The sequence below is a fragment of the Perna viridis genome, chromosome 3 (assembly GCF_037379345.1).
Source record: "Perna viridis isolate PV_CMFRI_1.1 ecotype Kerala chromosome 3, ASM3737934v1, whole genome shotgun sequence".
Lineage (NCBI taxonomy): Eukaryota > Metazoa > Mollusca > Bivalvia > Mytilida > Mytilidae > Perna > Perna viridis.
Window position 1 is genome coordinate 7,889,554 of NC_142447.1, and position 14,679 is coordinate 7,904,232.

The 14,679-nt window shown below is 32.1% G+C and overlaps 1 protein-coding gene across 2 annotated transcripts; it reads left to right on the plus strand.

Moving 5' to 3' along the window:
- Positions 1-14,423, plus strand: LOC148620865 (polycomb group RING finger protein 3-like). 2 transcript variants are annotated; one of them, XM_088574702.1, is made up of 8 exons: positions 1-172; positions 7,349-7,476; positions 8,725-8,821; positions 9,661-9,716; positions 10,445-10,504; positions 10,837-11,060; positions 12,052-12,132; positions 12,543-14,423. In XM_088574702.1, the coding sequence occupies exons 2-8, from the start codon at positions 7,362-7,364 to the stop codon at positions 12,588-12,590; spliced, it is 681 nt and encodes a 226-aa protein (XP_088430828.1). In that variant the 5' UTR covers positions 1-172; positions 7,349-7,361; the 3' UTR covers positions 12,591-14,423. The 2 variants fall into 2 exon arrangements, with proteins under 2 accessions (XP_088430828.1, XP_088430827.1); XM_088574701.1 differs by lacking the exon at positions 1-172 and adding an exon at positions 5,809-5,877.
- The last annotated feature ends 256 nt before the right edge of the window (positions 14,424-14,679 follow it).

Below are 14,679 nucleotides of genomic sequence, written 5' to 3' on the forward strand. Positions count from 1 at the left end.
ACTCCACTTGCGACTGGTTCCTAACGAATATTGTAATGCAATGCTCTTTGCCACATTTTTAATATCTGTCAAGAAGGAAAAGAAACAAAACAAAGAAGTCTAAGTTTTCTGCAAATACTGACATCATGAAAATTTAGATAATCCGTGGCACATTTCATGAGAAAAGATTTTGGTAAGCAAATATAAATAATCTCTTAAACTATGAGGTTTAGGAATTTCGTTTAAACTGATATAAAGTTCAACTTAAAGCAGTGAACTTGCAGGATGGGCGTTTAGAATGTACAACCAGAAGCCCAGGTTAATGGCCATCCTACTAGAGAAATCACAAGGCCAGACAAACTCTCCATTATCCCATTTGCCTAATTTTCCAAATGAAAATACAAAATCCAGATAATTAGTGCATTAAAATTAGAAGAACATTTTTTTCTACCACGATATACAACAGTCAACAAAGAGAAAAACAGTGGATTCCACTGAATTGCTTACTTCTTAATTGCATGAAAACTCGAAGAACAAAAACATTTCCCATCTTATCCATGTAAAAAAAATCCTATTAATTGCATTAATATTTTTTTTTAAATTTACACAAAAATGTACCAAAATTGGTAAAACAACAACACATCATTTGTGGATTACCTCAGATTTCTAAAGAAATTTTTTTAACATCAATATTTTTGCTTTCTTTTGACTAGACACTAAAGCAGGAATCTAATTAGACACAGGAAAGAATTTATCCTACTTAAACATTGAAAGAGTAATCAAGGGAACCAAGATTCTAGCAGAAATCAAAAGATTATAATCCAGAGACAAAGAGCAGTCATGGACAACAGACAAATGCAACCAAAAATATAAAATAACTAAAATAACACAAACGCTACTCTCAGCAAATTTTGTTTCTCCAGTGTTCTAGCTAGGATTTGAAAATAGAGGGGCGCAGGGAGGATGGCACTTTAACGTGTAGCATGATTTTGTATGTTTGTGTTAAGTCAGTATTTTGTATTCTTATTGCTTACCTACCAGCTTTTGAAAATGAGGGTAGCATCATAATTTGTAAACAGAGTAAATTTGACTGCATGGTTAATATATATGCATGACACCCTTATTGTATTGGAAGACCTTTCTCAGATGACCAAGAGCTTTTAGAAAACAGATACATCTTACGTATCACATATATATAGAGGTGAATGAGCTGAAAATGTATTACTGAAACCTTAAGTTCCCCTATGAAAGAGTTAAAAATTCAGTTTCAATATGATGAAGTTGTTGTGTGAACAAAATTTGTCAATGTCCTTGCAAGTGAGGCATCATGTTAACTCATGGTGGTGAATAATGATGATGATTGGGGTTTTTTATGGTCTTGACTATCATTACGGATCTCCCACGACTGATCCTTACGGAGATTCTGTTAGTAAAGCCGGTTAGTAGTAGAAGGTAGTGGAGCCCAGCCTTCAGTAGTGGTGTTCTGATGATCGGTTTAAGTCGCAAATCAGTTGGTTTAGGTCAGCGATGGCGATAATCGATTGGAAAGTTGCTCAATCGATTGCCGTCGCAAATTTCCGGATTTCCGTTAGTTCCACTCCCGATCTGTAACCGCGTTTAAAATTAGTAAAAACATGGCTGACGACAACAACAACATGGTTGTTGTGGATGAAAATGAGAAAGATAATAACGATATTGAAGTTTCGATGGAAACTGATCCAGATTTAGAAAAAATATCTTTGCATACCGGCCTCATCTGTATCTAGTGAAAGGGTGTTTAGCTTAGCTTGGCAGGTTGTAAGCAAAAAGAGAGCAAGAATGCACTCATCAAATGTAGACATGCTAATTTTTCTGAGGAAAACATGGAGAGATATTGGAAGTGAAAGGAAATTTTGCAGAAGAGTGATAACATTCTAGTCATTCTATATGTTTATGTTAATTAATTTTATTTTGTTTATCGTCATGCTAAAAGTAAAGAGAAAATGACATTTATGAGGGTTGTTATTAAACATATTAACAGTATTATGTATTACTTGCAAACATGTATTGACTATTGACTACCAACTGCAATACTGCATAAGTGGTGTTACAACAACCAGGAACTGACTATTCTTCTGGCTTGTTCACTCAAATTTTAAGTGTTCATTGTGTCGTCCGTCCATCTGTTTGTCCTACATTTGTATCCACAACTCCTCCTAACCTACTGAATTGAATTTGATGAAACTTTCAGAGAATCCCCATGATGTCATTGGGCACCTCCTATTTTAGAATTTCATCTGACCAATTTTTGGGGTTTCCAATAGCAAAACATGGACATTGCCATTCATTGTGATAGGGAGTAACAGTATGCCATCCACAAGTCCTCCTAAACTACTGAATGGAATTTGATGAAACTTTTAGAGAATCTTTATTTTATAATGCTGTTGTTCACTTCCTATTTTAGATTTTGATCTGACTAACAGTTGGGGTTACCCATACCAAAACATGGACTTTGCCATTCATTGTGATAGAGGATACCAGTATGCCATCTGCAATTACTTCTAAACCACTGAATGGAATTTAATGAAACTTTCAGGGAATCTTTATTACATAATTCCATAGTGCACCTGTGAATTAAATTTTGATCTTGCCAACTGTTGGGCGAAGTGCCACTGATGAATCTGGTAACTTTCTCCAGAAGTCAAAACAAGTGTCAAGGTGTTCATATTTTTTTTTGCAATGATCTTTATCAACCTCTGTATTTACTTGGTGTATTTGGGTAACTTGGTAAATTTAAAATGTAAAACAGTGCTCTAAGACATATCCAATAGACAATAGCTTTACAATCTGTTTCATACAGTTAGCTTTATAGACTTAAGTATGTAGGCCTATTGGACATGTTTCGTCCTCTGTGTTAATGACCCATGCAGTGCATTCAGGACTCATCAGTTAGAAATGCACCATTAACTAGAGTCAACCAAATAAAAGAAGTGTAACAGAGTTAGTAGTAACATGCAACCAAACAGGGCATGCAAAAAAACTTTATAAAGACACAGTAGTTTTTTTTTTTTATTTTTAAGTGCATTCTGCATTAAAACTGAAATTGAATCAAATTTTGCTAAAGTCTTCTTTAAGTAAATACTTCTATGTGCATGTTAAAATTATATTTTTGGGGGTTTATTGAAATTTAAAAGACAGTTTAAAAACTACTGTGACTTTAACAAAAGAAATACACAATAACAGCCAGCAAATGTGTGCAAACCTAGTTTTCTATTATGACTAATAATTTAACCGATAGAGAGAGATAATCGGTTGATTGACGCCAACCAATAGTAATAGATAATCGGTTGGTGTTTTCAACTGATTGCACAACACTAGCCTTCAGGATACCTGACCAAAGAACTCAGTCGTAGTATGTCCTACTAGCAGTTGGGCTGCTGTGTTGACGCTCTGGCCTACTCCCAGACCCCATGTGGGTCTGAGAGTGTTTCCCCTCGTTAGCTGTTTGGGAGTACATCAAGTGTAGAATGTATGGTGATAAGGGCAAGTGATTCATTACATGAATGATATTAATGATATACTATGAGGTGAAATTTGCATGAAATGTTACAAATATTCAATATTGCTCCAATTAAATATCAAATTCTTAAGTAAGTAGAAAGAATATCAATTCCTATAAATATTGCAATTAAAACTTATAGAAAATGTCCGTTACTGTTGAAGGTATAGAAAATTTTTAAAATATTCAAATTATAAGGGAGGTAACTGACATTTTGAATATAAAACATGTGCAACATGCAATGTTTACACAGGTAGTTCTACAAAATTTAGACCTGTTAACTTGAAAATATTTGTAAAATTAATTGTGCAGTAGAAATGAATTATAGATCATATCAGGATTCATTTTCTACTTGTCAATCATTATCCGATAACCTCGGTCAGCTGATGATCACCGATAATTACCTGAGGGTTAATTATGACAGGATGAAGTTAACGAAGGTGACACTTCTAAATTGGTTTTGGGCAATTTATTAACTAGAGTGGAAATCTTAAAGGGCCATTCAGATAATTGTAAATGGGCACGAAGGGGGCACTCAATATGGGCAGAGGGCACGGGCGTGATGGGGGCTGGGCGCGGCACCCCATCCATTTTACCCTTGCTAGGACACTGTTCTCTCACAGTCTTTGTTAGTCAGTGAAACGTGTCAGTCAGATTTTTTCATGGTGAAATATGAGTGTTACACCCACCCATCTCGGACATTGTATATTTCGGTTGTTAATTGTGTACGGAGAATCACTGACCTGGGTGTGTTAATCACATTGATCTCCACTGACAATATGGACGTTAGTCCCCAAACTCCCAGATTACTGACCTCCAAAATTCATTTGGGACTCCTGAAAATCATAACAAGGGAGTCCAGAGAACTTGTGAAAATTTTTAATCCAGTCGCCAAAATCTATACTACATGTAGTAACACAAGTCAATAGTTGATTTGTCCTGCTTTAATCCAAGCCATCAGCACAGTAATACAGCAGTTGAGCATGAGGTATTAACGATTGATACATGTAAATATAATGTGAAAATCATAAAAAAAGAAATTTATCATTGATACATACATCATAAACTGTCCTGTATTAAGTTGTAATTAATTTCAGTACTTTTGATGACCAGATACATATTGGTGACATTGTAAACAATATGTTCATTTAAATTTCTTAAAATAGACAATTATATATATTATATGTACGTGCGAGGTTCGTCAAAGAATTATTTTTATATGGGAGCAAACATTGGTTGGCATCAACGAAAGTTCAAAATCATTAAACAGAACTTATCAGTAAAATAAAGATATATGTAGGTTGTATTTGAAACTTACTTTAAATAAGAAATTTAATTATTAACATCTCTGAGTTAACTTGAAGCATTTTTAGCAGACGAAAAACAATCGGCTGAGGTCGCCCTCTCATCATCATTTGGACAATATATTGTAATTTTTACTGACAGTCCTGATTAAGGGTTTCTACTTTACAATTCTCATGTACACATTATATAGATGTCTTGGGACCTGTAATTAGAGTTTTTTATTTCTGGAAAAGCCATTCAATTATTAAAACAATACAGAAACTAAAAGCGTCACCAGAATGTTTTTAGAAGTCCATCAATCGAATCAAATTACAACAATCAATACTTTCAAAGTGTTTTATTTATATTTATTATTAGTAATTATCAATTTAAAAGTGCAAAATTAAAATATCAAAAGATTGCTTTATTACTTGATAAAGATATGAAGTGATATTTTTACATGATATCTCCCACTCATTGGACATAGCTGTAATGAAAAATAACACATCAACAAATGATAAACATGTATAAAATAAAAAAAAAATTGATAATGCCAAATTTTTAATGACATGACTAAATTTTTTTCTTAACTGGTGTGCTTCGCACAGAGAAACAGAAACAGAATATGTATAATATCTTACAAAGGATACCCAGTTACGCCACATTGAATCTTACAACTATTACAATATACAAATGGTCGGTTTTGGCTAGGTAGAATCTGGGTGTTAAACACTCAATATGTCAGTGTAACACCGACACTTTTGGTCACCATATGATACATTTGATTCAGGTTTTGATATGATACATGTCAAAATACAGTTTTTTTTGATTGATGAAATTACTATGCAAATTTAGTAAGGTAAGACATGTCTTGTGTGGAAAAATCCATTAATCTTTGTTTAGATCAAAGTTATAGACTCTGAGGATGAAACCCGACTTCAACAAAATTCATAATTTTTAAATCTGTGAAATATTTTTTATTCCAAAGTGAAGAAAGTATACAGGACAACATGCTATTGTGTATCAAATCGTCATCCTTGTATCGTGTCATATCACAATACATATCATATCATGAGGTAGGTGTATTGTTACAGCCCTATTGTTTACCAGTACATGTATATACATTGTATTGAAAATTTTACTGAAAATAATCTTTGTTTTATCTCCATTTATTGAATTTATTAACTAGCAATATCACTCTTGTAAATACAAGTATTAGTGATAAATATTATTAAATATTGCAATATTGCATAGAGAATATACAAATATAATGTACTAAAATAATGGTGCTACTCTGGTCTTTATACTACATTTATGTAAACTTACATGTATCACCAATTTACCAATGTACATTCATACTATGAAGGAGAAATTATTGAAGATTTTAGTGATACACTGTACAGTGGATTCCTGTTACATGTAATTGCATAAACTATTTTTTTTCTGACAAAAAAATATGCAATTAACAGGAATATGTAATTATCAAAAAATGTCATTTAAAAGGAAAATACCTGATATTTTCAATGTTTAAGTGGGGTACATGTATTTTCTTTCCTTGTGTCTGATTAGATTCCTGCTTTAATATCTAGTCAAAAGAAATAAAAAATATTGTTGTAAAAACAAATTTCTTCAGAAAACAGGTATCTCACTAAAAATGTATTTTTGTTTTACCTATTTACATTGTAGATACATTTTTTAGTAATTTTTCTCATTTTTGGCCTTATGATATGCCAATTGGTGGATTTTTTAGCATGGATAAGATGGGAAATGTTTTTGTTTTTTTGAGTTTTTATGCAATTATGGTAACAGGAATATGTAATTAACAGGTATGCGAGTAAGTGGAATCCATTGTATGAGCAGTAATTGAATTTAAGGGGAAATACTTGTAAATGCAAGTCAAAATTACGGGGTAAAACTTGCTAGTAGAAATTATTTCCCTTTCTGTATGTATACAGTGTACTATAAGTTCAGTTCAGAAATAACTCAGGAAACTTAAATTTAGTATGGTTAATTTTCAGTACTTGTTAAATTTAGCAAGTGGAACAATTTCTTTCATTCAACCCATGCTCGGTTATAAAATAAACTTATATTATGATTTACAAATGAAAAAGTTGTGATGATAATATTGAGGAAGGGTGCTTTCTCAAAACACTAAAATATTGATAATATGATATTGCCGACATGTAAAATTCAGTAATGCTTTTTTTGTTTTCAGTATTTGCTTCAGGAAATATGAGTGAAAATGGTCAACTTTTTGTATAGTTTTTGAAATTGTAAATGTTGACATTTCTATCTAAAGATAGCCATACATGTACATGTACCTTCATCTAATCATTATTTTATTTTAATTCAAAACACAAAAAGCCATCACCATTCAGTTGATTTTGGACTTGCATTTACCTTTAACTAGCTTAATACAGTATTATGAATTTTCTACTGTTCATGGAAATGGGTTTTAAGCTCTGGCTTACATGTTCATACAGGTACATGTATGTTTTATAGTTTCTTATCAGTAATCCCTGTTTACTTGTATATCTTTTATTTCAGACCATATAGAAGAATGAAAATGATGGAAAAGAGAGTAAAACTAAAGACAGTGAATTCCCACATAACATGTACTCTTTGTAGAGGTTACTTGATCGAGGCAACAACAATAACTGAGTGTTTACATACTTGTAGGTTTAGGCTTGATGTTTATTTATGATATTGAGTAACTGCAGTCTCTTTATATTTTACTCTTAATATATTGAGTCCCGGTAGTTCCTTTAAAGTTTACTTTCAATACTGAGTAACTGTGTTTTCTTAAGATGTCTTTACCCACACTCAACAAATGTGGGGTACTTGTTTATATATTACAATCACCTTGTTCTGTTGTCCATCCTAACTTAGACAAAAAAATGTAGTTGCAATTTTCAAACATCCCCCAAAACAGATACTGGTGGATTATTTTCTAACTTGGTGTGTGGCTTTATGTACATGTAGCTTGGGCATACACTGTATTGCAATTTTTGTTGGTGTCTGATATCATCTTCCTGTTTTGTTAGACTTCTTTCACATTTTTCGCCGTACGGAATGATTGGAAATTTTTTTGTCACAAAAAACTTGGCTGTCACTTGAGGAATTGATTTTAGATGTGGTACATGACTTTATTTTGCACTATAAATCTAAATAAATATCATATTATTTTGATTAATAAAGGTTCCCTCAATTTTATCAGAATATTGCTCTAATAACCATGTAATGGTTTCTTTAAGATTATATATGTACCATACTTGAAATTGAGTTACTTGAAGAATTATACAGGGTAGGAATTCAAATACGTAGAGGTATTATTGTTCATGGGGTACCAATATTTATGGATGAGCCAGATCACGATATTTGGTTCCCAACAAAAAGGAAATTCCCATTTTTGTGTATATTGAAACTCTCATGAACATGAAATGGATGATAAGATGAACATGAAATGAAAAAAAAAGGATGGGTCACAAGGATAATAGGGTCAACAAATTTTGATTGCCACTGGAAAAAGGGGGTGGGTGGGTAAGGTCAGGCAATTTAGCCTCCTGTGGCGGAGCGCAAAGGTTCCTACTCCTATCGAATTCCACAGCAGGGTTCTTTAACGTGCGAGGAACGTGGCATCTTTCCCAACACGGTGCACCACTATGATTTGCGGTCAGGTTTTCCGTATTATAGCCTGACAACCCCAGCATACAACACGCCAGGGGTACCCCATTGCACCACCTGGGGCACACATCCCAGTTGCTCTGTGGGCAGAGCGCCTAGCGGCTAGGTTTCTGAGCACTATTTAGTTGCCTTATACGACAAGCTTAGCACTGCTGCAGGCTTATACTTTTAACACCTGGACCTGCACGGGGTTTAAAACTAATTAGATATATACTCCTTTGCTATTTTTATGTTTTCAGTTTGTAAGACATGTTTAGTGAAGTACCTAGAGGACCACAACAAATGCCCAAAATGTGGTATATTGATTCACCAAAGTCATCCATTAAATTACATCAGGTAAGAAAATTGTACTGAGGTATTGTCACTACTTCTGAGCTATACACCTTTCCCTTGCTCAGTTTTAAACCCTCTATTTTAATAATATGATGCAAGTATAGCCTTTAAGAGGACAAAGATATTAGCCAGAGAATCCTTATCAATAGAATTGTCACTTAGGCCAAGAAAAGAAATGCATGGGTTTCCACTAACATGCGCATAGGGTTAGGGCGGTAGGCAAAACATGTTTTATTTTTTCAAAAGTTTTCAAACTTAAATAGTGCCAGTAGAAAAATGGCCAAGTGATTTGCAGCAGATCTCCTCCTTTCTGACTGAAATCTGACCTTCAGTGGTTCAAAGGTTGAAGATTAAATTCATATACATGTAGATTACCTTTATGAAGACTTTATCAGTTACAAATTAGTACATCACATATTTTTAGTGTGATGTGCTCATGGTTGTAAAAGTCTTCTTATCCAGTACAGCAAAAGTATTCATTGGGTCTGGAGAGGTGATAGGTATTTTGACTTACAAATGTGTCCACAAATTGACAACCTCCCATTTATAGAGATTTTAATACATGTAGAATATGAGTAAAGTATCCATGTATAAATGTATCATACTGTAGTGAGATTTTTTCAAATACTTTTAATGAAACAGTAGTTTCAACCACTTCAAACCTTCATATATAATGTACATGTAAGTAAGACAACTGTAGGTACATGTAAAAGTATACAACATTTCTGAAAAAAACTTTTTTGTCTTTTTTTTAATGTTGCTCTGTGATTTATTAGTTTTTGAAACGCAAGTTACATGTTGTGAGGAGTCATTGTCAGATGTTTCAAAATCCTTTTTTTCAGCCATGACAGAACAATGCAAGATATTGTCTATAAATTGGTGCCAAAATTACAAGAAAGTAGGTATTACTTGAGATGAAAATTTACATTTATGAATATATATGTATATACATGTTTATCATACAAAGTAGAAATTTTTCATTAATTTTTACTTTTCCTAGTCTTGTGAAACTCTTTTCTGTATATGGCACCTGAAAAATGTTGTTTTACTTAATTCATGTCCAGTTTTTCCAAGTCCTCTCATAAAAATATAGAATTTGTCTTTCCATAATTTACTGCAGCGTGTTTTAATTTTGTTTCCAAAATATGGCCAACTTTCCTAAGTTGGAAGGAAAACACATGCATTGTAAGGAAAATTGAACACTTGAAAACATACTCAACTTGTTCTGTATTTTTAACCAATTATTAAAATATAGAAGAAATTTTTGCTTCATGTTATATATATACAAATGTATATACTACCACTCAACAAGAATATTGGCGTCACCTTGTTATGCATTCATCCGTCTGAATTTCTTTGCAAATATCTCAGCTCCCAATATATGGATTGAATACAATAAGCTGTGTGGCTTTATGTAGATGAGGCACATATTGTAAGCAGTTTTTGGTGCTGCCCAATATCAAATTCCTGAACAAATGAGACTTCTACCTACAATGTAGCACAACAACGCATGCAACTTCATCTTTTCTTAATGTTTGGAAAATATTGTATAGACCCATCTCATTTTTTTTGGCACACTTCTTGCCTTTTAGTAGAACATATTAACTACCAATCTTTACATTACAGAAGAGAATAAAAGACAAGAGAAGTTTTACAAAGAGCGAGGTATCAAACCAGAACCTACAGGTATAGTTAGATGGTTCAGAAAACAAAATGTTATGATTGTCAATGTGCTAATCCAAGGCTTGTTTAATTATTTGTGAATTTTTAAAGAATTTTTTAAAATTTGTTGTGAAAAAGAGATGCATTTGTAGATATGGATGAAAAACTTAAATAATAACTATTTAAGAAAATATGAGCTGGACTATGTACATGATTGGAGAAATACTCTAAATAACCTTCATGTAATACATATCTCAGATATTCAAAATGAAACCTTTCCAGATATTCTTGATGTAAACATTTGGTCATTATCTTAAATGTGTTTTGTGATGAATTATTTTTGTTTCCATGCTCAGATTCTCAAGTTGAGGTTGAAATTAAAAAGGAACCAGTGGAGAAAGAAGAAAACAATGACTTCCATAAAAGCGATGAACAAGTGAACGTATGTTTGGAAGGGAAAGATCCTGACATGAAAACTTTAAAACGGAAATTTCTACGACTTTCATCACAAGCTACTGTTAGCCACCTGAAGAAATTTATTGCCTTGAAGTTGTTCGGTGATATGACCAGGTTTACGGAAGTAAGTATAGATTAGACAAACCTGTATAGTTGAACCTGTCAAAAAGCAACACCTTCCCTACTGAAATATTTGTTCTATTTAGGCAGCTATTCAATTTCAGCAGGTTAAAATTGTATGGAAATGGCATGAAGTTATAGAGTATAGAAAGGACAGTTGAAAAAAGATGAGTTTTTGTAGATTACTAGTTTGTTAATGAACATGCATATACATGTATTTGCAGGTATTAAAGACAAAGACATGTTTTATAGGCAACTTAAGTACCATACTTTTCCATGTATTCCCTGTATCTATGTAATTTGTTCTTTTCACTTTGGAATACTTTGAACCTGTCAATATGGTATTCTTATACAAATGATTTAGTCTATAACATGGAGTTTGTTATTTAATAGTGGTAATATAAAGCTCTAAAAATTTCATTTTCTTTTGAAATACATCGATATTAAAATTCCCAGTCAAACAAAACAGTTTACCTTGCAAGTGTAAGTTGTAAGTACCATTCTGTGTAAGAATCAGGCAATTGATGGCACATAATTATTCTCAATGAGGTATTTTTTCTCAAGTACATGTATATTCAATGCATTTAGAAAATAACCTAAAAGCTATTTAAATTTATACTGAAGCATCAGTGAGGTAGATATATTTCAAATGCTTATTATATTATTGGGAAAATAGTGCAGGAAATTTTCAATAGTGTATTTCTACAAAATTTGATTTTATCAATATCTTAAAAAGGCAAACTTTACAAATACTTCAGTGGTTATTTCTGGAGATTATTAGGTACAAATACTTGAATAATGCAATAAAATCTATGCATTTTTTTCTTAATGTACCATACTTTAACATATTTTGTCTGATTCTAATACAGAGAAGTACTTACTAGGACAGCAAGTAGATATATCTTTACAATAAAAATATGTTTTTTTTTAATTTTACAATTAGTTTTAAAGATTGTTCAGTTTGTTCCATAACTGTGGAACATTTTATTTTGCAGATTGAAATATTATGTAATGATGAACTATTAGGAAAGTACCATACATTAAAGTTTGTTGCTATCACAAGAAAAAGACAAAAGGTGAGAGGTTTTTCTATTTGTTGATGCATAGGCCTGCAGCTAGGAATCATGATTTGGCCATGTCTCTAATGGAGAAAAAAATTATTGACATGAAGCTTAGTCTTTTATGTTGTAAAACTAAAGTCAAATATTCTATTGAATCTACAATTTACTAGATGAGGTTTACTTTTACATCTTTGACAGACATGTATACTATTATCTTTGACAGACAATAGATATATGTATACATGTATGTCCATCCCTCCATGAGTGGGCTATAACTCCATCTCTGACTTCAAAGTACTTAATTAAGGATAATTGATATACCAATATTATTGATTAATATCTGTGAATATTCCAGTGTCTGTATTAGTATCTTTTTTAAATATGTACATATATTTCTATCTTTGTTTTAATTTTTTTTTTCACAGGATGGTCCATTAATGCTTCACTACAGACCCAAGACTATAGAATATTGACACAAACCATGATCATAAAAACTGGATCTGCAGAATTGACATACAAACAGTTAAGAACTATAGTGCTAGTTCAGACTGAAAGGTTCAATTTGTTTGACTATGGGTGCTTTCGCAATAGTTATTTGTATGTGTAAAGGCAATAGTTGTGATAAGATAATCCTATTACAGTAGCATCAGATATTGGAAAACTTTGCTTTTTTTTTCGTTGTTTAGTTTTTTGCACTTTTAGATAACATTCCCATTAAGGTCGCAACTTTTTATTGTTATTTGAATTATGCGATAGAAACTATAGAAGTTCATTTGCAAGTGCATATATGTACCTATCTCAGCTATCTCTTGAATATAAAATATTGAAGAATCTCATAATAAAGGCAGTTTTCAAATCAAGACAGAAAATATCAATGAGAACCAAACAGGGTGAGATGTGATGTTTTGTCAAGAGGTTCAAAACTGGTGTTATTTTTTATCAGCAGGGTCACTGTCAGTTTAACATCATGTTGTTATTAGAAATCTCAAAGTATTACAGCAGTACTCCAGTAGTCTGTGATAGAAAATAACAGGTAGTAAGAACAATGGAAAAAACAATGGAGTTGCTGAAAACACTTTATTGAAAAAAGACTAGCTTTATAGCAAATATAGTACAAATGTATTAGTGGTAGATGTAGGGGAGACCAATATGATAGATGTGTGTGTTTTGTACATCCTCCATGAGGAAATACAGTACATGTACTGTTCGAGGATTTTAGCAATGCTGTGATAAATTTATTATGAAATTAGAAATCATTGTATTTATTATATGTATTATCATTCTTAAGAACTCCTGCACATATTGTAAATTTTGCATATACATGTAGATATCAGTGGAAGCTTTGGTCTTGGCTTTGTCTCTAAAGTATTGAAAATAACAATTCAACAATAATCAGCTCCTATAGATTGAAATTCAAAATATGGGAAACAGATAGACAAGGATATGTCATATTTATATGATTATTTTTTTAAGTCAAAGGAAAGTCAAATTATTTCTGGACTTGTAGTATAATGAAACCAAACCCTGAAAAATTGGTCTGAGCCAGACACTATTGTCCTATATATAAGGTATTTTGTGCATTGTTAACCGAACCAACTTGAGATTAAAAAAGTCATGTTTCACTGTATGATAGTGACAGTTTTGTTCAAAAAGGAATGATTATTGATGTTTATTCATACTTATAATGTTTCTTATTTCATCTCAGTGTACAGTGTACAATTCTTTGTGTATTAATCATGACAAACCTAGCCATGATAAACATGTGTAAAAGTAAAGGTGCTTTCTGAATGTACATGTGCTTGTCATGGATATTTCATTGCTATTTAAACTTTTTATACTTTTATTCAACAAGTAGGTGATACATGTACATGTTGTATATTGGAATCATCAGGTCTGTCTATCATTCCGTCAGACCCAATTATCCTGACAGTAATGGATGCTGATCAATAGATTTCAAATCTGGTATGTGGCTTATATATATGTATATGGGTCACATGTGAGCTGTTAGGTTGCTGTCCTCCTCAACTTCTTATTTTCTGGGCCTTTGCCGTTTTTCACTACTGCTTTTATGGAGTGGGGTTTTTTGTTATTTTTTTTTTTCATATACTATTTTTGTCATTTACAAAATGATAAAATTAGTGTATGATATTTTAAAAATATCATTTTTAAGTCAAAATATTTGTACACGCACATATGGTAGAACAAAATGAATTACATGTACTGCTATTTAGCAACTTGTTTACATCACTATTGTACATGTAATTGCATATTTGAATTGTGTTTACAAATAAATTATTGTTTTTTGTTGTTGTTGTTTTTTTCATATTGTTTTTATATATTTATATGCATGCCCTATAAATGTCTTCAATGTTTTCCTGTAATAAGCAAATCAGTTGATGACAATATATTTGCATTATTGGTCCATGCTTCAGGTTTTTAGTGGAGTCTGAGTTCTTCATTTGCTTTTGTTACTTTGTATGTATTATTTTAGTTACTTAATGTTTTTTGTTGTGTATGTCTGTTTTCCATGTTTGGTCTTTGTCCCTGGATTGCTTTCTTTTG